The sequence below is a fragment of the Xyrauchen texanus genome, chromosome 12, assembly GCF_025860055.1.
Source record: "Xyrauchen texanus isolate HMW12.3.18 chromosome 12, RBS_HiC_50CHRs, whole genome shotgun sequence".
NCBI classification, from domain to species: Eukaryota; Metazoa; Chordata; class Actinopteri; order Cypriniformes; family Catostomidae; genus Xyrauchen; species Xyrauchen texanus.
This window is the reverse complement of record NC_068287.1, coordinates 20,749,125-20,775,523: the sequence shown is the minus strand read 5'-3', so window position 1 is coordinate 20,775,523 and position 26,399 is coordinate 20,749,125. Positions and strand designations below refer to the sequence as shown.

The 26,399-nt window shown below is 36.1% G+C and overlaps 1 protein-coding gene across 2 annotated transcripts in view; it reads right to left on the bottom strand.

Annotated features, from left to right (window-relative positions):
• LOC127652628 (rho GTPase-activating protein 23-like) overlaps positions 1-26,399 on the bottom strand; it is a 99,151-nt gene that overhangs the window by 63,155 nt on the left and 9,597 nt on the right. The window contains exon 1 of one of the 2 annotated variants that reach the window (XM_052138880.1): positions 25,232-25,472. The exons of the other annotated variant lie outside the window; for it this stretch is intronic. Coding sequence (XP_051994840.1) covers positions 25,232-25,285 — 54 coding nt within the window. The 5' untranslated portion in view covers positions 25,286-25,472. Of the gene's footprint in view, positions 1-25,231; positions 25,473-26,399 lie in introns of those variants that run through there. 2 annotated transcript variants of the gene reach the window in all.

Genomic DNA, 26,399 nt, shown 5'->3' with positions numbered 1-26,399 from the left:
CTAATAATCGGCTTGATATACTTGGATATTGGCCGATGCCGATTATGTAAAAAAATGCAAAAAATCGGCCAATTACAGTTTTTCTCAATTGCTTTGGCTGAGTTCTCAAATGTTTTTTTTATTTCCCAAAACATTAAGTTCAGATCTCTGAACAATTCGCTTCTTTTTCACATCAGATTGGAATTTCTTATTAATTTGAGCAACTTGCAAATGCTTTGGCACATGTGTGCAAAGAGTACATACAACTGTCTGCAGTTTGGACAACAAATAATTGCATATGGCTTGTTGATCAAAACTGATGACTCGATTCTCACTTACACTGTCAAACACTTCAGAACTTCTCAGACATTTTTTATTGTGTAAGCCATCACATTCAAAATGATCTATTCAATTATCATAATTAGTATACATGAATGTATATTCTAAAATATATCTGACATTGACATTGTTTGTAATGTTTGCTAAATTGGCACATGACCTCTAATTGCATTCGCAATCTAATTGCAAATTACCTCTAATATGAATCAACCAATTAACCATTTAACCAATCAACTTTGGGAGTATATATATATATATATATATATATATATGTCTATATATATATAGATTGCCACAGCACAATCACTGCTGTAGAAGTTTTTGAGAATGGAGGACATTCACAACCCTGAACTGCAGCAACATGCTCATGGAAGAGCAATTGGAAGGCGTGTAAGAATACGTGGTGGTGGTAGAGGAAGAAATAATCGAGGAAGAGGTGGAAATAGAAGAGTCAGAGTCTCTGATGAAATCAGAGCCACACTTGTGGATCATGTCATAAATCATGGTTTAACAATGGAAGAGGCTGGTCGAAGAGTACAGCCTAATGTAAACAGGTCCACAGTGTCATCAATTGTGCAAACCTTTCAGTAGGGAAAACAGGTAAATATGTTTTTTTGTTTTGTTTTACAGTATGTAAAGTATTTTTACAGTATAAACAACAATATTGTAAAGGTAAATGCAAGTCTATTTGTTTATTCTATAGAACTGCACGACAACCTCGCGCTGGTGGCAAAGCAGCAGTATTTAACCAACTGCAAGAACAAGAAATTTGCAACATGGTCATAGCCAACAATTCCATCAGGCTAAGAGAGATCCAAAGTGCAATCATAAATGACAATAATGTCTTTGCAAATATAAATTCTGTCAGCATTTCCACCATAGACAGAGTTTTAAAAAGACATCAGATGACTATGAAACAGCTCTATAAGGTGCCATTTGAGAGGAACAGTGAAAGAGTGAAGGCGTTGCGGTACCAGTATGTCCAGGTAAACCATTTGTGTGCACTTAGTGAGTTTTCCTGTTTTTCTAAGATGCCTGTATTACTTTACTGTAAGTTTCAGAAACCCATAAGAAAAAACATTTACTGTTACATTTTTTTTCTGTGTTTCTTCATAGAGAATCATGGAGTTAGAAGTACATGAAACGACCCACATTCTTGTTTTTGTGGACGAGGCTGGGTTTAATCTGTCCAAAGGCCGGAGACGTGGTCGCAATCTCATTGGACACCGAGCCACAATTGACACACCAGGCCAACGTGGGGCCAATATTACAATGTGTGCTGCCATTTCAGAGAACGGTGTGAGCACACATATTCCACACATTGGGCCCTATAATACCCAACTTCTCCTGGCCTTCCTAAATGCACTTTACAGAGACCTGATTCCAGAACAAGAAAGAGGTTTGGTTAGACCACATTTGCCTAATTATGTTGTTGTCTGGGATAATGTCAGCTTCCACCGAAACAACAGTGTTAGGGACTGGTTTGCTGCACATGAAAGGATAACAGTGGAATTCCTTCCACCATACTCTCCATTCCTAAATCCAATAGAAGAGTTTTTTTCAGCATGGAGGTGGAAAGTGTATGATCATAGACCACAAAATCAGATTTCTTTGTTGGATGCCATGAATGCTGCATGTGAGGACATCACAGCTGACCATTGCAGGGGATGGGTGCGGCATTCAAGGAGATTTTTTCCACGGTGTGTGGCAATGGAAAACATCAGATGTGATGTTGATGAAAATCTTTGGCCTGACCAACGTGAGCGACAAGATGTCCACCAAGAATAATTTGTTTGTTTTGTTTTTTTCCCATGAATGTTATTTGTTGTTTGTGTATTTGTGGTAATACACAAATATGAAATGTAAAGTGAAATCTTGTTACTCTTGTCAGTTACTTTACATGTACAGTAAATACACTTGTATTGTGTATATACACATGAAGTACAAAAATAAACACTGTAAAAATACAAATGTTCATAGACTTTTTTTTTTCTACATACTATTGACTTTTCTCAACAAATATGAGATTTGTTTACAGTAAACCCTTAATTTTCATGGTTGACTGTTGTGGTGAAAAAACAACTAAACATTTTGACCAGTGTGGCTCACACAATGACAAAAATACTTTAGATTTTGGTGGCCTTGGCCAAATTATTGACACAATAACTAGGTTTTGAAGCATGAATTAAATGTTTTGGGTGAGTAACTACATTTTGCAGACATGCTATAAAGTTTTGAAGTTCCTGCAAACAGTTGTGACATTTGCACTCACAGTTTAGAGAATGTTAAGACTGTTTCGAAAAATGTGCCAAAGCAATTGAGAAAAACTGTAATCGTCGACCTCTAGATAACATTACCCTTTGTGCTGCCATTACACAGAATGGGGTCCTCCACCACCTTGCCAACTTGGGTCATTACAACACTGACCTCATTCTTACATTTTTAGACAGATTACACAATATTATCACAGCAGCAAACCAAAGGGACCAGATGCAATACATTGTCGTCTGGGACAATGTAGCTTTCCATCGTTCTGCTCTGGTCCAAAACTGGTTTCATCAACAACCACAATTTACAGTTCAATACCTTCCACCATACTCCCCCTTCCTAAACCCCATCGAGGAGTTCTTCTCAGCATGGCGGTGGAAGGTTTATGATCTCCGGCCCTATGTCCAGAAGGCCCTCATTCAAGCTATGGAGGAAGCATGTGATCAAATTGAAGCAGCATCCATACAATGGTGGATTCGTCACTCCAAAAGGTTCTTCCCACATTGACTTGCAAATGAAAATATAGCCTGTGCTGTTGACTGTGAATTTATTTAGACACTTTCTCTGTGTAAATGCTAAAAGTGTTTTAGGTTAAGCACAGGCGTGTTTAACTGATTCAAACAGAATCAGAACATATGATGGTTGGGTTTATGTTATGAAAATAAAACAAGGTTTTTATAAGACATTGTATAGTTTTGACAAAAGTGTTCCATTTTGCAAATGATCTGAGGTGTTGTGCTACTTTGTTGTAGTGTTGTGCTAATTGTGTGAAGGGGTTTGAAAAACCGGGCCCTGTTTTGAAAATTATGCTTAAGCAATTGAAAAAAAACTGTAAATACTCTTTGTACCTCCAACAACTCCAAAGCATTGAAAACCATTGCACTATGTAATGAATATAATGTCTTGGCATTATTGTAAAATATATCTGTAGTATTGTGTACTATGTATACCCCTGGCTTGTTTCTAAAATAACAAAAATGTCTGATGCAGGTGTACATTGAAGGGCCCTTAAAGAAGCCCTCATAATAAATCTCCAACTGATTGACAAATTCACTTGTGAAATGGATTGCTGTGAACTGTGTGCCAATGATTGACTTATGATCAATAATATGGTAGTAAACAATACATTGTATTCTAAAGCTGCTTTTTTAATGGTCTTATCAATGATGAACTCTTCTGCCACAAGAATGTAATGCATTTAATTATCTGAATATATATATATATATATATATATATATATATATATATATATATATATATAAAATTAGATTAAACATGTTAATCGATTGACAGCCCTAATATATATATATATATATATATATATATATATATATATATATATATATATATATATCTTTTTTATTTTGGTGAACTATTGCTTTAAAATGGCTAAAACAAAAAACCATTTGAACACCACAATATTTGAACAGAAATAATTGACCTGACAACACCATTTGGTTCAGAGAGCATTACATAGCAAAACACAGTCTAGACCGACTGTAATCTGGCTTCTTTGAGTGTGTACGTAAAAATGTTCCTCTAAAATGGTTAATTTTAGCTGTAATCCCAAACAAAGCCCTTGACCTACAGAGACCCTGAAGCAAACCCACAGAGTTGTAGTGACAGTAATCCACCAACAGATGGCAGCACTAAAACACAATCCAATGCGTGTGTTTGCAATCCATATTGTTTACAGACAAAATCGTGTCTGAAACCTTGAAAATGCTGCATTTACAGGCAGTATACAGAGAAAGAAATCCATCAAGGCATCCAATGTTATCTCATCTACTAAGATACGTCTATCTGGTCAAATTTTGTAGTCTAGCTTTTCATAATAGAAATTGCTGTGAAATAGTGCCCCAGTGACCAAGCCAAATAACACCAGCATTTATGCCCTCATAATGATATTTGTATATATATATATATATATATATATATATATATATATATATATATATATATATATATATATATATATATGTCACACTGCCAGTAGACCCCCTTAAATGTCAGGGCAAAAATATGTAAAATCTAATGACAAAAAACTTGATGTGATCAAGGTGATCAATTACAAGACCTGAGATATACAATTTCCCTTATTTATTCATTAAAATTGTCAACTAAAATCTTTATGTTGACAATATGCGTCAACTGCTCAAATGTAAATGTTGTCATTTAATATTTACTCATATAAATAATATAGTTCAACACAAACTCCAACATACAAATCAATTATAGTAACACATAACACATGATGTGTTTTCTTTGGAGATCTTTGTGGGTGAAGGGCTCAATATAGACAGTGCACGTGTGTGTGTGTGTGTGTGTGTGTGTGTGTGTGTGTGTGTGTGTTCAGTCTGATCATTCATTTCTGTATGAATGGTGTGTTTTAGAAGTAGTGTAATTGTGTGTGCATATGTGGTTTCCCTTCTGCATTGCTGAATTCCACATCAGTATACAGCCTTAACAACCACACCCCATTTTCATGGTGACCGTGCCTCCTGGCAACCATCAATGTTTCCACAATCCAGAGGGTTATGGCGCTAAGCAACTACTCACCAACCTAAACTGGAAGTCCCAGCAACCACAAACCACCTCATTTATCTATAGGCAGAAAATCGTAAGAAACAATATCTTACTGGAGATTTCTGTTTTCATGTTTGAGCATTATGAAGAACATCCTTAACTGAAATAATGTACCATAAATATTTATAATTTTTTAAATGCCAGATGTTTTCTTTTAGATTAGGATTAGTTTATAGCAATTATAACTAGCATTGTATTGAACAATTGATGTCTATGATCTAGGTCCTCTTTTATGACAGCAGTACACAAAAAAAAAAAGTGTTTGTGCATGTGTTTGGAAAACTCACATGTCACATCATGTTTATTAAAAAACATGATATCTGGCTATATCAACCCCTCACTCCTACAACAAGCATCATTTCCTGTCCCCTGCTCTCCTCTCCTCTCATTTCTGTTCTTCTACTCTGCTCAACTCTCATTTTCACTCCATCTCACTTTACAATACATTTCCACTTTTCTTTTGCCATCTCCTGCTCTCCATTACCCTCTCGTTTTCTCTCTCTTTCTTTTCTCCATGGCTGCTGGAGAGCTCCAGAGAGAGGGGGCTTGTTGTGGTCAGGAGTGGCCCAGCACCCCTCCTCACAAGGCTGACTCTCTGGCTCTGCAGGGCCACTTCAGTTCACTCAGCCTCTGTGTAATTAGCAGATGTAAATTATAACGTTGGTCTGTACGAATGGCATGCTTCTTTCCTTTTTTCTGTTTGCATGTGTGTGTGTGTGTGTGTGTGTGTGTGTGTGTGTGTGTGTGTGTGTGTATGTGTGGAGCCTGGTGGCTGAAACTCAAACCCCTTCAATGGGATAAGAGTAATGAGGAACACAGAATACAATAAATAATGTGAGAAGAGCATAGAAGAGAAGAGAAGAGAAGAGAAGAGAAGAGAAGAGAAGAGAAGAGAAGAGAAGAAAAGAGAAGAGAAGAGAAGAGAGGAGAGGAAATAGGAAATGTGTCAATAGGAAATATTAATTTTAGATTTCCAAACATTCCTTTTGCAAATATAATAGAAGTAGAACAAGGAGCCCTGCCCTGACTCCCAAAGAGCCCGGATCTCAACATCACTGAGTCAGTCTGGGATTACATGAACAGACAGAAGCAACTGAGGCAGCCTGAATACATATTAGGGTGGTAAGTTCTCCAAGATGTTTTAAACATCCTATCTACAAACAACCTTGAAAAACTGTGCACAAGAGTAACAAGGAGAATTGGTGTTGTGGTGGTCAAAACAAATATTTGGAAAAAAAAAAAAAATGTTGTTTACTAGCACTTTGTATAAAGTTAATTGACACACAAAACATCATTCATGACATTATTTAAAAAAATCACAATTACCATAAATGTTTGCACATTACTATATATTTAATTATATATTCTATTTTTTGCTTCTATTTTAACTGGTTTTATTTTTCCATGTATATTTGTGACAAACAGCACAGCTCATTGGGTCACTCGCAGTATCATACAAGTCAGTGTATTGCTTTCTCAGCCATTCTCTGTGAAACTCCACCTGTCTTTTTCTTAGGCAATTTAACATATTAATTCAGTGTGATTAACTATATAAAAAATTATGCGTTAAAAATGCAATTAATCATGTCCCCAGAACGTATTAAGGAATATTCCTACCAACAGAGCAATACAAGCTTCAAGTACCACCTGTTTTCTCCAGTTGGCAGTCAGCAAAAACTCTTATACAACAGCTTATACAAAGAACAAACCACACTCACTGACAGCAGACAGCACAAGAAAATGTTCTTGCGCTCAAACACAGCTTGATGGAGCGCAAATCCAAGCGCAGGGATCTCAAGGACCCCATTTCCACCTAATATTAAGATGCGTTTTAGATGATCAGATCACATGTGGTCAGCCCTAAATACAGGTCTAAACGGGGCCAAAATGTTTTTAAGAAGATTTATAAAACACATATAAGAGGAAAAACAAACAAACAAACACACAAAAGAAAACAACAAAATATTTAGATGTATAGTAGTGTATACAGTTACAGAGATAAGTTTAAGCAATAGGTTAATTTAGTGTGATATAATAGTAATCATTACTATTAATAAAAATTTCTGGTGATGTTGTGGAAAGAGAAAAATGATAATAGAGAATAGAGTGATTGAAAGATAGATATCAAGACAATTTGAAACAATAATAATAATAATAGTTGTAGTAGTAATAATGATAATGATAATAATAATAATAATAACAATAATAATATCAGTAGTAGTAATAATAGCAGTAATAATAATAATAACAATAATAGGCCTAATATTAGTAGTAGCATTAACAATAATAATAGTAGTAGTAATAGTAATAATAATAATATCATCATAATATCAAGATTTTAGACCAGTAAATAAAATGATTGCAGATATACACAATTCTCTAGGTCTGGGAGCCGCTCCACTACGCCGCTGAGCACAACCAACATACCCCCCCGAACATACTGTTGACACCTATCCCACCTCCGATCCACTTGGCACTCCCTTCCCGCCGTCGGCAAAACCCAACACCCCTACCAGCGGTTAAGCCTCTGTGCACCACTGTGTCTTCCTCCACAAAGGATCCTGGGGTAACACGACAGGCACCTCCAAACCAAGCTCACCTGGTCTGGTTGTGACCTGACAGATGACCAAAAATCATTGTTTGGTTGACCTTTTTATATTGTAATCTGTGGCTGGCTGAATCTGTTTGCTCCCCAGCCAGAGATACCATATCCAACCCAGATAGCACTCTGACACAGTCACGTTTAAATGAGCATCAATCTATATATAATTGTAGAACAGTATATTAAATAATACTCAGGCATTATTTATCTATTATAGAAATAGTTTGTATTTATGTACCATAGAAATTAATTGAGGCATCAACTCGCCAGCTAGTTTTAATCAATATTTAAGGGTGGGAGCAATTGGCTGAAGATTGTATAAAATTTATATAATGGATTTTTAATTGATGATGTGTGTTTCTCTTTAATAATATGGTCCCTTAACAGATGTAGCCATTGTGTAATTGATATTTGGTTTTTATTTTTCCAATTGAGTAATATTGTTTTATTGGCAATAGCTAGAGATATGAGCAGAACCGTTGAATGTTCAAGAGGGGGTTAATTTGAGATGTGTCACCTAAAAGGTAGGGATTATAATTTTCAAGAAATCTGATTAATGATTAATTCATTATTATGACATCTGTCCAGAACTGATGAACAGGTGGGCATAACCAGAGTGCATGAAGGTAAGTGTCTGGTGTATTTAAATTGCAGTTAGTACATCTGTCTGAAGTTACTAGTCCTATTTTAAACATTTTACGCTGTGTTATGTGTGTTCTGTGGACAATTTTATACTGAATGAACTGGATATTTGTATTTGTACTTAAGATAAAGGAATTTCTGCAAACTGTTTTCCAGAATTTCTCATCGGTGTTGATATTGAGATCTTTTCCCCATTGTTTAACTGGTGCTGCTGTATTAGTATCTAAAGATGATATTAATGTGTATAGTTTAGTGAGTGTCTTTACTGAGTTACTAATTGTGGTGATATGTTTTAGAATTGGGGGAGGTTGTGCAATATCTTTGATTCCAGTTGAGGTTTTAATAGAATTCCTAATTAGTACATAATAGGAATAATGTTCTTTTCCTAAGTTACATTTCTGAATTAATTCTGTAAATGTAATAAAGGTGTTGCCAGAAAAGCCTAATGCCACAATAATGTAATGCATTTGAATGATCTGAATTATAATTTTTTATAATAGGCCTACATATATTTTATTTATAATTATTTAAATATAACAATTTTATAATTTTATATTGAATTATTGTTATTAGAGGAGCTTTCTTAGAAAAAGTTTATATATGCGATTAATTGCGATAAATTTGATTAATTAATCTTCAGTGTAATTAATTCGATTAAAATGTTTTCGATTGACACCCCTAATTTCTTTCAGATATCTTTGATTTGGTTGCTTAATTTGAATAGCTCATTTTATTTACATCAGCGAGGATCAGATTATTCATACAATTCAATTTAAACCATGTATTATGTTGCACTTCCTAATAATGTAATCAGCCAACTGGTGATGAAATCTGGGAATATTCTGGCAGTGCCTTCCTAAATCATCCAGATGATGGCACTCAAAGAGAACAGAACAGCCCTGAAGAGCTTCTAGTCCAGCCCTGAACAGATAATGGCTCATTTAAAACAGATATCAAGTTCTATGAGTAAGCATCCTTACTAAATCATCCCTGACACTCAGATACAAATACTCATCTACAGATCATTTTGGTTACCTGTCCTAAAAATGACACAGATTCTCAGACAATAACACACGCAAAGATCCAGAAATAGATTAGAAATATATTATGGTACTCACTATCAATCCATCTGTGTGCTCTTTCCTGTTGTTTGTATCAACTGTGCAGAGATACAGTCTGTGAGTGTTAGCAGAACCGGGCTGGCTGTTTAGAGTCACGCAAATGTTGATTACATATGATGGCAGCATATCTCTTTCTATCTCTTTCATTCTTATCTGACCAGGAATTATCAGTTTGCTGGAAGCCTTATGTCTCCTTTTGTGTTGCACAAAAAGAAAGAAAGTCATATGGGTTTGGAGCAACACGAGGGTGAGTAAATGATGACAACATTTTCACTTTTGGGTGAACTATGCCTCCAATAGTGTTAGGTTACTGTTTACAAACCAAGATATAGCCTACTCTCTCTCAGTCCACCTGAATATCAACCATCACACTCCCACTTCCTCTAATCTGAACACACACAAGAAGCATCATCATGCTCTGCTGATCGGAGCTTGCATTCGGTGATATGGCTGCAGCCATCTCCATACCGCCACTTCTCAGCTACACTTCTCTGTTTAAAAACAGAACTGACAGACCTGCACAAACAGCTGAGAGAGATAGAAGGAGACTGAAAGGTGAAAGAGCGAGAGAGAGAAATGTGTATTCATAGATGAGCTGAGAGAGAACCATATAAGGGAGTAAGTCAAAGGAGAAAGAAAGAGAGTGATCTTGAGAAAGAGTGTGAGAATGAAAGAAGCTGAAGAAATAGATGGAGCAGACAGTCATATGGTGGAATGTGAGAGTTAGCAATAATAAACAAGGCAGCATGAACAATCAAGCAGAAGATCAAGGAGAGATGATTTACTTATACTGAAAATAATGTATACGGTATGTACACATGCAGCTTTCAGTGAACAAAGACTGTAGTGCAGCCACTTTCTGATTTCATTAGTCATTTTAGTGTAGTAGAACCCCAACAGGGCCGTAACCGCAATATACATTAAGGGGGACAAGTCCCCCCCATAATCAGATATGGCCAAATTACCATACCCCCCCCCCAATAATTGATACCCTTGTTGCTGTTGCTGCTGCTGCAGTCCATAATGTGCTGCTGTGTAATTGTCATTAAGTTGTTGCAGGAATAACATAAAGGTTTAAAAAAAGTTACATTTTTAGCGTGCTCATTAGTCCAACACCGCCCGTCAATGTCATTTGAGATAGCCAGTCAAATCGATGAAAAATCGGGACACAAGTGTCAGGAGCCAAACAGGCGGGAACCTCATGGATTATTCCAGTGCCACACATCAGTTCAGGTTAAGAGTGTTAGTATCATGTAAGATGTAAGTATCTAACTAAATATGCTTAAATGTTGTACCATCCGAAAGTAATTTCCAAGGTTGCAAACTATTTCCATTTTGCGAAATTCGCCATTTTTAACTAAAAAATATGTCACATAAGAGTACATGATTCAGATGTCATTAATAATTGTGCATGTGAAAACGAGCAGTTTTCAGCATATCAGGCTTAAGACAAAGAGCGAATGTGTGTATATTGTAAAGGAATTGAATGAATGTGGTTATCTGGCAGGCTTTTGAAGGAATCTTTTAGAAAATTCACTTGACATTGTCTAAGAAAATGATTGATAAAACACAAAGTAGAGTGTTATCACCCTCAGATTAGAACTAGAACATTAGACCTGTGATTTGAGGCTTCCATTGACTTTTTAGGTTGTGGCAAGGGCAGTGTCACATATTCTCAATGGAAAGATTATTAGGTAATAATTTAAAATCAAATTAAGATTTTCTAAATAATTTCTTAATGTATTTAATTAATTCTGAACTGTATACAGCATCTCCTAAGAGTCCTGTTTTAAAAGAGACTTTTATAAGATTTTATTTTGAGGAAAAGCCACCATTTAAAGGAGTAGCTCACATAAGACTGAAACATTTTTTTTTAATCACTTATTTACTCACCTTATGTTGTTCACCTTTATGTTTTCTTGGAACATAAAAATAGATATTTTAAGCAGCTCTATTCTATAAAATAACAGTTTATTGGGAGCAGGAGTGTTCAAGCTTCAAAAAGGACAAATACTATAAAGTACTATTAAAGGGTCAGTATAACGACATCATAACAGTAGTCCATTTGACAAGTGCACTATATTCCAACCTTTCTGGGGCCACACGACAGCTTTGTGTTGTATGTACTACTTTTATGGTATTTTTATAATTATTGTTTTCCCTCTTTGGATCTAGACAGCAGTCGTCAATATGGTCTGTTTTGTGTGTAAAAGAGCATGGTTAGGATTCTTAAAGAAAATATTGTGTTAATTATATTATTGATTATATGGGGGGAACAAGGACAACATGAGGGCAGTAAATAATTTAGTGTATTTTCTTTTTGCAGCCAGATGACACAGTTATTTCATTTTATAGATACATCAATGATGAAAAGAAATTCAAATGATATTGAATATGTATGTACCCAGATATGTATGGCTTTCTTTCTTCTGCTGAACATAAACAAAGATTTTTAGAAGAATATCTCTAGCATATAAAGGCAGCAATATGATGGGTGTGGGTGAGAAACAGATCAATATTTAAGTCTGTTTAACCATACATTTTCCTTCTTGCTCTGTAGTTGACGATAAACACAAAGAATGTGAATCACCAAAAACAAAAGAAGAATGTGAAGGTGAAAGTGGAGATTTATGGTAAACAAAGGACTTAAATATTTATCTGTTTGTGATTGGAACACATCTTAATACCATGTGTAAACAGGGCCCTTGACTAACATTATAAGTGGAAATGACTTCATGCTACAAAAGTGCAGAATATGGCTTCTATGATAAACTTTCCAGAATTAAACATATGTATCCCAATGGATTACTGATGAAGAACAGAAGAGGAGAGGATAAACATGCATAGAGAGAAATGACAGAACTAAGTTGTGTAAGGAGAACTGTCCTCCTTACCCTCAGGCCACTGCTGCGTTACCCTACGCTTGGCTTATCTCTCAATCAGATGCACCAGTCAGGCAATTCCCAAGCTCCAATTCCAGCCTGCCAGGACATGCTTCCACAGGGAAAAACATCTCATCCCATAACATGGACAGAGAGAAAGCAAGAGGCATGTTTGTGTTTGTGGAGTAAAGGTTGAGACTATATTAAATTGTGTGTTTTTTTGTCCACTATAGTTTCCATGAATTAGTTACATTTGACAAAACCTTCTTTTGGGCAGATTTGGGAACGTTCTAATTTTAAAAGGATGCATACATAATGTATTTTTAATTCTAAAAATGCTTTCTGAAGTTTACTTTTCAGTGTATGGTTAGTCTGTAGTCATTATGATTAGCATTATATAACAACAATAGATGTCTGTGGTATGTCCTCATTTAGATAGCTAAGTACACACAATTTAATGTGTGTGTGTGTGTGTGTGTGTGTGTGTGTGTGTGTGTGTGTGTGTGTGTGTGTGTGTGTGTGTGTGTGTGTGTGTGTGTGTGTGTGTGTGTGTGTGTCATTTCTAGTGTCATGATGTTGAGGTCAACAAGTTTGCAACCTGTTAAGAACAAACCAACACACTTAGAATATCCAAACACAAAGACACACATGTTCAGACAAAGGCCATGGCTCAATAGCTGACAGCATATAAATTGAAACAGCTCTATGATAAGGCCAATTTGGCCTTGTTCCACCATCAAGCCAGAAGAATTAATTCAACACTGTAACACAGAATAACATAACGCACACAACACTTAACCCTCTGCACGCTCATCTCATACTGAGAGTACATGTACAGGCTCCATGTACACAAGTGTAAACACACCTTTCACTCCCATTGACATTACACTGTGGACAATGACCTCATGCTCAATAACTAAATATACAGTATGATCGGTCTCCCTTTCCTTCTCTTCCTTCCTCTCTCACTCTCTCTCTCTTCCTCCCTCTCTCTCATATACACACACACCAGCTGTGTACCATCAACAAGCTTAGTTGCATTAGTGGATGTGGCCTCTGTGTTCTGCTGAAAGAAAGAGTCATTGTGTGATCCTCCTCATGCCTCCCCGTCCAATACCACAACAGCCCTGTGCCCTGCCCAACTGCTCTGCTAGTCCTTTAATTCTGCACTGGTTTTCACTCTCTCTCTTTCTGCAGGGCATGGATGAATGTTCCTGCTGTGGGAGGAGAGGCATTCTCATCACACTCAACCAAAAATGGCCCTCTTTGAGTACAAAAATGGAGAGTTTTGGATTTAGCTCCAATATTCGAATTAAACATGCACATGATTCTCTGGACTGACAGAGGAATATTCCTGAAATGACTGAAAAAGCTGCACAGTTTCAACCAAAATACCAAAGCTAATTCAGTTATTGAGACGGCTGTAAAATCAAAGTACATCAATATGTGTTCTTCCTCAAACCATATAACATCAAAACTTTAGGTAACATTTTTACCTATTAGCATGTTATTTGAATGAATGTATGAATGAATATTACATTTATATAGCGCTTTTCCTACGTTACACTCAAAGCACTCTAAATTGTAAACAGGGAACTCTCCTCAACCACCACCAATGTGCAGCATCCACCTGGAAGATGCGATGGCAGCCAGCCATAGTAGGCCAGTATGCTCACCACCCACCAGCTATTGGTGAAAAGGAGAGAGTAGAGTGATAGAGTCAATTCATAGATGGGGATTATTAGCAGGCCATGATTGATAAGGGCCCATTGGGGTAATTTGAACGGGAAACCAGGGTTACACTCCTACTCTTTACGAGAAGTCCCCTGAGATTTTTAATTACCTCAGTATAGGACAACTATTTGACAACTACAAACATAAGTATAAGGGAAATAGTTGCTTTTTAGGTGCAACATATAGTAGCGTGGCTAAGAAGTCAGCTACAGCAAGACCCACATGACACAACATGGACAACTTTATAGCCACATGCATTTCTTACATTCTTTATGTGTTGATTTGGTTTATCATTACAGAATACCAAAAGTTTGAAATGCATAAAAAAAAAATTTTACTCATGAGTAATCGCAAAATTTTAAAAGTGCTGAAATTTGAAGTGCTTTTTTGTCAAAATTAATTTAGTTCCATCTTATTAAAGAAAACAAAACAATATGTAGCGATATAATACTTTATTAACATTTTCCAAACAAAGCCTTCTACAATATAAAGTCATACAATATACGCAATAAAAAATTTTTATTAATCGCATGCGTTAACGTGTTAATTTAGACAGCTCTAATAAAACTAAACGTACAAGATCAACAAATGTTAGATGTAGTAAAAACACAGCAATTGCCCGACTGGGCTAGTGATGTTCCGTCACTCTCTCACACTTGCCCCAGGCTGGTGGCACATCCTTAATGTTGAGCCAAGACTGTATTAGTAATAGTATTTTTGTGGAAATTATAGTTACACAGTATATTTTGTAAGGGATACTGGGTATGTAGAATGACTGTAATAAAACAGAGATAAGCAAGCATGCTTGTAAACACGCTCATGACTGCATTAAGCACATGATTATCTGGTAGAGATAGAGTGGGTGGACACGGTCACTGGGTCACTGTTACTGTCATGACTATTACCATATATAACACGGGTCACTGAAGGGACTGCAGGCTAAAGAGACAGTGAAATGACTAACAAGAATTTCTGTAATGGTTCATTAGGTTCATGTTGGGTTGTAGAGACAGAGAGAGGGAAAGGGCGAAAGAGAGAGCATGGAGATCAATAAGCAGCCATTATCTGAGTGTTGTCGTCCACTGGGAATAGTGGTGGAGGCCAACACCCATCTGGGGCTCAACATCTAAATGCTATAACGATCATTTTTCAAAAACAGCTCCAACCTTAATACCCCAGCAAAATACATACAGGTACAAAGTGTGGTAACCTGCAGTTGTTGACTCATGGATCTATTTCTACTTAATCCAACCCATAAAAATTACATTTGTTTGTGTAACCTAATTTGTCACGTGTATTTAATCAGATTAAATGACATTTTTTTACTTAAATAAAACCAGTAAATGTACCATATGATGCATATTTTAGGTTGCCTGACCAACCTAACCTAAAAACACAGAAAAAAAAATAAAAATGCTAGGATTTCCTTATTTATTTGACCTTCATAAAATACAGCAACTAAAGCTAAATATCCAGCTGCACTGACTGGTTCACCTTCATTAAGGATTTAGACCTTTTGCCAACTTTCAGCACTGACTACATTAGGCTACACACAAAATGGTTCGATTTTTAATGGTTAGATTAAGTAGAAATAGATCCTTGACATAACAATATCATCACATTAACTAAGTAGAGTCTGATCATGGAATCATGGAATGATCAGAACTAGGGGTGCACACAATTGACCCTTCGCTAAGCCCCGCCTTAAACACGTTTCGGACCAAAAAGCAGAATTGTTTGAAGCAGAATTTTATAAAATAAATGTGGTGCTGGGTTTTTCTATATATTTTTTTATTTTTAAATAAATATTGTTCAGATCATGCTATGGATTAAAATGTGTCAGCCCTCATTTCCAAATGAACACATTCAACTTCAGCAAGGACACCAACATTTGTTCCTAATAGTAAATAAAGCATTCACAGCATCATAGTGAGTGTTTTGTGAGACGTTATGAGCAGTTCTGTTCACTTCCACAAATGTTATCAGGTGTGTAATCGCTATCAAGTGACTATGATGATCGTTTGCCTGATTCACATTCTACACAATCAGAACTAATTACTGTGCAATTTAACAATTTCTTTTACAAAAAACATCAAATATGTCAAATTAGTGGTCGACTGATATGGGGCTTTTTAATGGTCGATGCCGATATCCAGACAGCAGGGTGGCCGATAGGCTGATACAATGCCGATATATCACACAATATAATATAGTGAATGACAAACATAGAATTGCTAAAAAATTATAATAATAATAATAAACTCTTATTTAGCACTATATTTACTCAATTTCACACAAAACTAAAAAGTATTTTAAATGGTAGATAGCAGTTTCTTCAGATTTGTTTAGTCATCAAATTTGAGCAATTTATTTGCACACGAAGAAATGTATAATATATTAGGAAAAACGAAGTACATTACACACAGTAGTCTAGCATTCATGGATGGTATGTCCATGTTACAGAATCAAATCAATTGTACATACAGTGCATCGTGAATAAGACATTTACTTATAGCAGACGTGAAATGTTTTTACCTTGGGCTGACTTGCTACCTTGCTGCCTAATCAGTTAATGGCTTAACTGACATCTGTTTTTAACGAATGTACCTCTTAAGGAAACTAGTCTCGAAAAGTTTGAAAAGCACCTTATTTTAATCGTACCTCCGTATACAACCACCGGAGGCATTTTCCTGGTTTCGGACGCAAATGTGTATTTGCACTCACACACTCGTGCGGATCCAACGTGAGCCTCAATCTCACAGTCAAAAATAGTTTAAATGGACTGGATTGCCTGCTTATATTGTTATGGAGTGACCGTCATGATTTGTGAATGAGAGGAACTTTTGATCCTGATCCTGAAGATTTTGATTCTGGCTGAGAGAACACACGCATTCAGAGGAAGATATTAGATGAGCGCCTGATAGAATGAAAACGCTGGATTTTCATGAGGTTCGTGAATGACATCTGTTTAAAAGAGATATCTGCATAATTGCAAACGGTATACAGGTGAAACTCGAAAAATTAGAATATCGTGCAAAAGTTCATTAATTTCAGTAATTCAACTTAAAAGGTGAAACTAATATATTATATAGACTCATTACAAGCAAAGTAAGATATTTCAAGCCTTTATTTGATATAATTTTGATGATTATGGCTTACAGCTTATGAAAACCCCAAATTCAGAATCTCAGAAAATTAGAATATTACATGAAATCAATAAAAAAAAGATTTTAAATACAGAAATGTCGGCCCTCTGAAAAGTATAATCATGCATATGTACTCAGTACTTGGTTTGGGCCCCTTTTGCATTAATTACTGCCTCAATGCGCGTGGCATGGATGCTATCAGCCTGTGGCACTGCTGAGGTGTTATGGAAGAGCAAGATGCTTCAATAGCGGCCTTCAGCTCTTCTTCATTGTTTGGTCTCATGTCTCAATCTTTCTCTTAGTAATGCCCCATAGATTCTCTATGGGGTTCAGGTCAGGCGAGTTTGCTGGCCAATCAAGCACAGTAATACCATGGTCATTGAACCAGGTTTTGGTACTTTTGGCAGTGTGGGCAGGTGCCAGGTCCTGCTGGAAAATGAAGTCAGCATCTCCATAAAGCTTGTCTGCTGAAGGTAGCATGAAGTGCTCTAAAATGTCCGGTAGACGGCTGCGTTGACTCTGGACTTAATAAAGCACAGTGGACCAACACCAGCCAATGACATGGCTCCCCAAACCAACACAGACTGTGGAAACTTCACACTGGACTTCAAGCATCTTGGATTGTGTGCCTCTCCATTCTTCCTCTAGACTCTGGGACCTTGGTTTCCAGATGAGATGCAAAATTTGCTCTCATCAGAAAAGAGGACTTTGGACCACTGAGCAACAGACCAGTTCTTTTTTTCTTTAGCCCAGGTAAGACGTTTGACATTTGAAGCCCATGTCCAGGACCCGTCTGTGTGTGGTGGCTCTTGATGCAGTAACTCCAGCCTCAGTCCACTCCTTGTGAAGCTCCCCACACATTTGAATGGCCTTTTCCTGACAATCCTCTCCAGGCTACGGTCATCCCTGCTGCTTGTGCACCTTTTTCTTCCACACTTTTCCCTTCCACTTAACTTTCTATTAATGTGCTTTGATACAGCACTTTGAGAACATCCAACTTCTTTTGCAATTACCTTTTGAGGCTTTCCCTCCTTGTGGAGGGTGTCAATGATGGTTTTCTGCACAACTGTCAGGTCAGCAGTCTTCCCCATGATTGTGAATTCAACTGAACCAGACTGAGAGACTATTTAAAGGCTCAGGAACCCTTTGCAGGTGTTTAGCTGATTAAAATGTGACACTTTGAGCCTACAATACTGAACCTTTTCACAATATTCTAATTTTCTGAGATTCTGAATTTGGGGTTTTCATAAGCTGTAAGCCATAATCATCAAAATTATATCAAATAAAGGCTTGAAATATCTTACTTTGCTTGTAATGAGTCTATATAATATATTAGTTTCACCTTTTAAGTTGAATTACTGAAATTAATGAACTTTTGCATGATATTCTAATTTTTCGAGTTTCACCTGTATAATATAAGTTTTACTGATATTTGCCTTTTATCATTAGAAAAGTTACAGGGAAATGTTGAGAAGAGACTGCACTTCACAGGTTGCTAGATCTGCTGAAGTTGTGTGAGGTTGTTTTATTACATCAGTTTAAATGAGATATACGCATATTTGCAGACAGTATATGATATTAGTTTTATTGATATTTGCCTTTAGACAAGACAGTTAAAACTTATAGGGAACTGTTGAGGAGAGAGAGGGAGAAAGAAACAGGCAAGCACTGTAACATTATGAGCTCAAACTCATAATGTATGGGTTTAAATGGATCACATAAAGATTTGATTAAAACGGTATTACTATTGTATAATAATAATGATGATAAAATAATAATATTTATAATAATCAATATAATATTATAATATTACAATAATCTAATATTCAATTTGACTAGGCTCCAAAATAATTATGATGAATAGTGGGCTGAGATATTATTACAACGTGGACAAAAAAGGCAGGCTACACAGTGAACAGGTATATATGAAGAAGACAATTAGTTTTTTTCTCACTTACACTGTTTTATTGGTTGCATTTTATTTTACACTGCATGTACTTTCTTACAGTGCACTTGCCCAAGAAAGTACTGAATAATATTAGGTTACTACATGTACTTAATATGGGTTAGGTTAGGGATAAGGTTAGTACCTATTCATTAATATAGTTTTTGCAATTATATAGTACATAAATGTAGAACAGTTCTGTAAAAGAAATAAAAGTGCTACCGTTTTAATTAATTATTTGTTTGTTTATTTATTTGTTTATGGCTAAAGTGAAAACGGTCTAAGTTTGGTTCTTTTTAAGAGGACTCAAGTATGAACCCTCAAAGAGAGAACATGGGAAAAACAATACAAAATTTTGGTCAAAATTAATCAAATCACAATCCCAAGATTTTTCAAAATAACTGCAATATGACTTTTTGTCCAAATCATGCAGCCCTACGTTATTGACTGAAATAGCAGGGTAAGGTGATCCTCACCTTAATTACTGTAATCCTCCCCTAATTATGTACATAATGTTATAATTATAGCACATATACTGTAAAAGTCTTATTTCAAAGGTTTTGTGATGGATGCATGACCTTCCATAATGCCCTTATCCATAAATATTCACACCCACCTTAGTAAAAACTACAGAGATCCCAAACCAAACTTCAGTACATGAAATGATAGACATCCTATGTTAAGAACTACCATCCAAACTTCATATAGGAAACAAATCCCATCTGAAAAGTGTTTTTCTTTGCCTTTATTTGCCTTTTATCTGCCTTTTATCAGTCGTGGAGGATGTGTGTCATATCGACCCACTCAGTCCATCAGACTTTTCAGAAAGGAAGCCTTTCTAAATTTGGGTTTGTAGCATCATGGACCAATTCCATCAATTTCCTGTATTCCCGTAAGTGTTATGCTTGCATGAGATCTATCAGATCTATCTGTCTGTCTGTCTATATATTAATGGAGCTCTTTTCTCCAAACACTAATCCTTACACATTCTCTCTCTGTCTTAGTTTTCTTTGTCACTCATATACACCAAAAGCTTTGAGTTTGTAGCTTTGCTCACATTAACTTACTCTCTCTCTAAAACACACTATTTCCATGCACATGCGATTTAAGCATCAATCCAGCCAGACAAATCAAAAACACTTCTCTCTCATCCATCTCACTTTTTTCTGCCAGGTCATCCTACATCAACTCATTATGAAAAACAGAATTTATCAGAGTGCCAATTTAGAGATATACAGTATGTTAGAATATTGATTAACGATGACATATATCATCTGTAATCCTCACAGCATCTCAGTGGTTTGATTTTAATAGGCATGTGCTGCTCTAAAGCACCAAACTGCTCATGTTCAACTCTAATACCTTCCCAAGCTTGAGTTAGATCTAACAACTTGAAGTCTCTGCAATCAGAGAATAACTAAAAATTCAGTTCTTAAAATAATGGGGGAATCACTTGCGTAATGGTTTCTTTGCATGATTGAAATCCCATTATTAAGCAAAAGAGGCTGGCAAAACAATGTCTTAGAGCAAACCTCACATCTTAGTTTGATATGATTCATTATTAAGTAGTTTTGAAGTGTTTGTTGGAACAGGGTGTGTCTGTGTCCATGTGACTTACTGCTCTGATCTGATGTTTGTGAACACACCTAATGCAGTCTGCTGGTCTTTCTAAATTAAATGAAGTGTGTTCTCGTGTGCTCTTTCTCTCCCTTCCCTCTCCATCTATCCTTTCCCTCTCTCTGTCTAACCGCTTTGTGATAATTGAATCAGGGTTCAATTAGGCATGACTGGGAGAGAGGGAAATAGTGCACCCACAGTTGACAACACACTTTCACACATATTCTCTCTCACACACAAACACCTAACACACCCTGAGAGGAAACAACAACACCAGCAGACTGCATTTGTTTCGGGTGGCCACGTTGTGCATTTAAAATCGTTAATTGTTAAAACCTAGATTTGGATTATCACTTACATATTTATTAGTGCCAAACCAATTTATCGATATTATATTGCCGATATATTGGTTGAGCATTTTCCCATTTTTACCATTTGGGCGATTTTTTCTTGAGGGCACCAAAAATTGACCAGTCACTGTTTTGTTGTTATATGACATTATGTTACTACATTAATAGACCAGTGTGCAACACAGTGTCATTTAGACAGTCCGCATATCAGAGTCACAACAGATGAATTTGAGCTTATAATGTTACAGTGCTTGCCAGTTTCATTCTCCCTCTCTCTATATTAGCCTTTCACAGATATATCGATATCTGTGTATATGTTTTCCGATATGCGCAGATATGAAACTTATTTTTTCAGAACATATAATGCAGAAAGCAATGCTTGAGGTGATTTAGAATAGATGTCATAATGTAGTTTGTCCAGCAGAGAGCGTCCCTCCTCCACTGTTTACAGAGCTGAGCTGACGGTGGTTCTGAAGAAGGTGCGGCGTTCAGCGGTGTCTTCTCGGTAAGTTGCAAACTAGTTTGTGAAATACATACTGGAATGTTAATAAAAAATGACCCCATAATTTTTCCTTTTCAATATAACTAATAACACGTTAACCCTGTCCCGGACAACCATGTCACTCATGTTTATTACATCTGTTTGCTATTTTTGCCAGCTATAGTTTGTCAGTGCTGTCAGTAATGTAGCAGATTAATAGGTACGTGTCAGAGCATCTTTTTGCAGCTCAGCAGACAACAGTGCGGTGGTGGATTGTGTCTGTTGAGTGATGATTTCACGCTATGTTGTTAGCTAGTTGGTGAGATGCAATGCCGGAAAGTAAATAAACAATGCCCATCTTTTATTCTCCGTGACAACGAGCTTATAACTAACTAGCTGACCACGTAGCTACTTTCATAGCTTGTCAGCTGAGTGGAAGCTAATGTGTAAACATGTATTCACCAAACTGTTTTGTTCAGGACTTGCAGTTTGGAACCCCCTTCAACCGAACAATTCCAGTCGTTGCATTTACAAAATGTAATATTTAAAAGTTTCCCCTGAACTTGTATAGCAGAATATGGTGTAACACTGCTGCTGCTGTTTATCTCTCGGTAGGTGTAAATGCTTCTTGTTTACAACCTGCCCCTAATTCACTGGCAGTATTAAAATTGTCAGCATTTGACTGATAATAAACATACAGTACTGATTTTTATTTAGCAATAATTTGTATTTATTCTTTATTTAAATGGTCTACAACTGACTGATACTGTTTATTTAGCTATTTATCTGTATGTTTATTTATTCTTTATTTTCTCAGTATTCATTTCTAGAATTTGTTGACAATGTATAATAATAATGTCAAATATTCTTTGATAAAAATTATTGTTTAAGAAAGCAGCCTTCTGAGTACCTTTGCATTGTCTGTTTTCATTCCAGCTCAAAAATTAAATATGTCAACCACCATATCAGTAACCTGTGAATTTCCCCTCTAAAATCCCATATCAGTCGGGCTCTAAAATATATGTATGTACATATATATATATATATATATATATATATATATATATATATATACAATAGCAAAATGAAACAAAATTGCATAAATTGCATATGAGACGGTTACTTTCAAATCTGGTAACAGAAACACTCGCATGGAGAAAAAGCATTGTTTATGTTGAACATTAAAGTCCACATCCCAAGAAGTGAATTGATCTCTCTCTTGGTTATTAGCGGATTGATGAAGAGAGTTTTCCAGTGTGCCGATATTGTGTGTCATATTTGTGTTACTGTCAAGTTGCAATATGACATTAAAGAAGTATAAAGGCACAATTAAATAAGTCCATATGACTTGTGAATTATATTCAAAGGCTCTTGAAGCAACAAAATTAATTTGAGAATGGCAAAGAATGCTTTTAATAAGTAAATATATCATTTGCATGTGCAGCGTACTATGACACACTCAAAGGACACACGCTCACAGCCCGTGAAGTGCTACTGTATTTAGAGCAGCTCAAAGTTCTTCCTGATATGTTCTGCCAAAATAAAAGCTGAAATTACGACTAAAGATTTTTACTGGTATTACTGTTAATTTTGTAGTAAACAATAAAGATTTTCTTAATAGGCTACATATTTTTATATGTAATTCTTCTCTATCTAATCTGTTTTATAATGAAACGAGTAGCTATAGAAAAAGTGGTTTGCTGTACCCCTAATAATAACATTTAGAATTTGTTCAGTTATTCAAAAATCTAAATTAAAATGATAATTTTCGGCCCAATGTGTCCAGAATTTTCGGTTTTGTTTTAGGCCAAGAATTTTCAATTCGTTGCATCACTAATATATATTTCTCTTGCTTACTAACTGTGTAAGGGACCCTAAGTTAGGTTCATGTAAGATTTAAATCAACAAATATCAGTCACAAAATATACACTTCCTTGTTATTATTTTACTATACTCTAGTATACCAAGATTATTATGCTACTAAATAATTACGCTCAGATAATATTTGTAGACCTTTTTACATTTTCTGCATTAATTTTGGAGGGAAATTTGCAGAATTCTCAGTTCTGAGGAATACATTTAAATATGGTACAAATTTGTTGAACAGATTTAAGATTGCTACACTCTTATTGGTACCTGAAAGCAATATCAAGCTAGCCAAAATAATATAAACAAACATTCAATGATAAGAATTCTGCAGAAATATTATTTAAGCATCAATTATTATAATATTGTCACACTGACGTTAATATGAACTAAATCTTTTTTAGTTTTGGAAGCAGTATAGAGCCAATAGATATGTTAACACATACTGTATGTCTATCTTTCAGATTGAGTCCTTATTAGAAAATAATAGTGTAAAAAGTAGTAGGACAGGTACTAAAACAGACAAGAACAGACATGCTGATTCAGTTGAGTTAACTCTGCGGCAAATCCACAATAAGAGTACTGATGTAATATGATCTATTGCTAATGATGCACAAAATTCCTGTTATCCTTTTATCCATACAGCTGCTGCATTTGCTGTGGTTGAACATTTATTAAAAAAAATGTACAGGAAAATCACTCACAGAATTATGACAAAGAAAAGATCTAAGACATACAGTCTTTTTGAGCTATTTGCTCCGGGTGATGCTGCAGTGTACTGGTAAATGCCCATACATACATGGACGACACACATGAACACACACTGTCACTCAACTATGTAGTGGTTTACAAATACAGTATATGGTTCCCCTTTGTTTCAACAACCCTCCTCCTAAATAAAAACAGACCACAGATCCAAACACAAACCAATGTAGAAGTGTCTAACCTGCTTAAAAAAGAAAAATGGGAACGGAAAGTTATTTGTTTCATATTTTAAAACTTTCACAAATTCTAGCAGTTCAAAGAACAACTTCAAGGAACCTGTTTACGAAATCACAACATATCTCAATTTATGATGTGATATGATGTTATATATTATGGTATTGTTTATGTAAATCGATGACAGACAGACATACAGATGATAGATAGATAGACAGACAGACAGACAGACAGACAGACAGATAGATAATCTATATTTGATGTATGTCTATGTAGCATTAACCGCCTTTCCACATTATTTCTATTTTAATTCAGATGTTCAGATAGCTAAATAAATGACGTGTGGTGTGGTTTGATTGACAGGGTGTGCAGCTGAATTGTGACACAACAACAATGTGCGATTGATATTAGCGTTTTTCCATTTCTATCGTTTGTCACGTTAAAAGCAAGTTTCATAAACTACTAAAGGATCAAATGCCTTTATTAATCCAAGCTATATGTCAAAATACATTTCTAGAGGAATAGCATTCTCATCTGTAATCTCTCAGTTTGTACACATTGTAGCCACGCTACAGTATTTAATCCTCTTAGGAAATCGTGCTCTCTGACCAACTATTCCGACACTATTTAACAAAGAGACTGATTTTAAACTCGACTTTACAAAAACATATATAGAAAATCACATACTAATTCTTTTAGCGTCGTTATTTAGTGAGGAAAAGTCTTACACTTACATCGTTTTCAGGATACGGAGGTATTCCAACAAGGCAAAATGCAACTCCATTCATTGGACAGCTTAACTTGTTTTGCAGGGGGAGACCGAGTGGGTTGATGTGGATGTAAAGGGGTTGTATGTAAATACAATGTTATTTAGAATAAAAATAAAAAAGTAGTCTAAAATTATATGAGCGATTTATCTTGGACCTATCCAGATTTCTTCCGTCCACTCGCCTCTTTCCCGTTGTTTGGGCTTCCCGCAGTGCCCTCCCTCTTCCCTTTTCCCTCTTCCCTCTTCCCTCGCCCCGATGCAAATCCGTTCCGTTCCTCCACCACCGGCCTGTCCCACTGAAGAACAACTCGTTGGATAAATCTGTGCATTGAATTCAGGGTCATGGATCTCCCTCTAGCGACAGTATGGGGTATTACATGACGCGTTGATTAGCCGCTCTAGCAATGCGTTTAGAAACCGTGATGATCAGGGCGCGTGACAGGCGCCAGAGCGCGGTGCGTCAAGGCCATGAAACAAAGCCCTCTTTTTCCCAGATAAAAAGATAGGAGAGCAAAGACATAACAGCTGAAAAAAGAAAGGTTCAAGTATAAAGATATAGAGAAAGTGTGTGTGTGTGTGTGTGTGTGTGTGTGTGTGTGTGTGTGTGTGTGTGTGTGTGTGTGTGTGTGTGTGTGTGTGTGTGTGTGTGTGTGTGTGATATTTGAACATTTGTTTTATTGAAAATGTAAAAATGCAGAAAGTTTATTGTGAGGGTTAGGGGATAGAATTTATAGTTCGTACAGTATAAAAATCATTATGTCTATGGAGAGTCCTCATAATGATAGCTGCTCCAAAGATACAGAGAAAGTGTGTGTGTGTGTGTGTGTGTGTGTGTGTGTGTGTGTGTGTGTGTGTGTGTGTGTGTGTGTGTGTGTGTGTGTGTGCTATATTTATATTACAATATAAACCAAATGTCTATCTGTCTGTCTGTCTGTCACCAAATGTCCTCACAATGATAGTAAAACCAGTGATCACCTACCTTGTGAGGGCCAGCCAGCGGTCCCCACAAGGGAAATGGCTTAGTAAACATACTAAACTATGTTTTTTTGAAAATGTAAAAAAGCAAAAAGATTTCTGTGACTGTAAGGTTTAGGGGTAGGGTTATGATTAAGGGATCAAAATTATCATTAGAT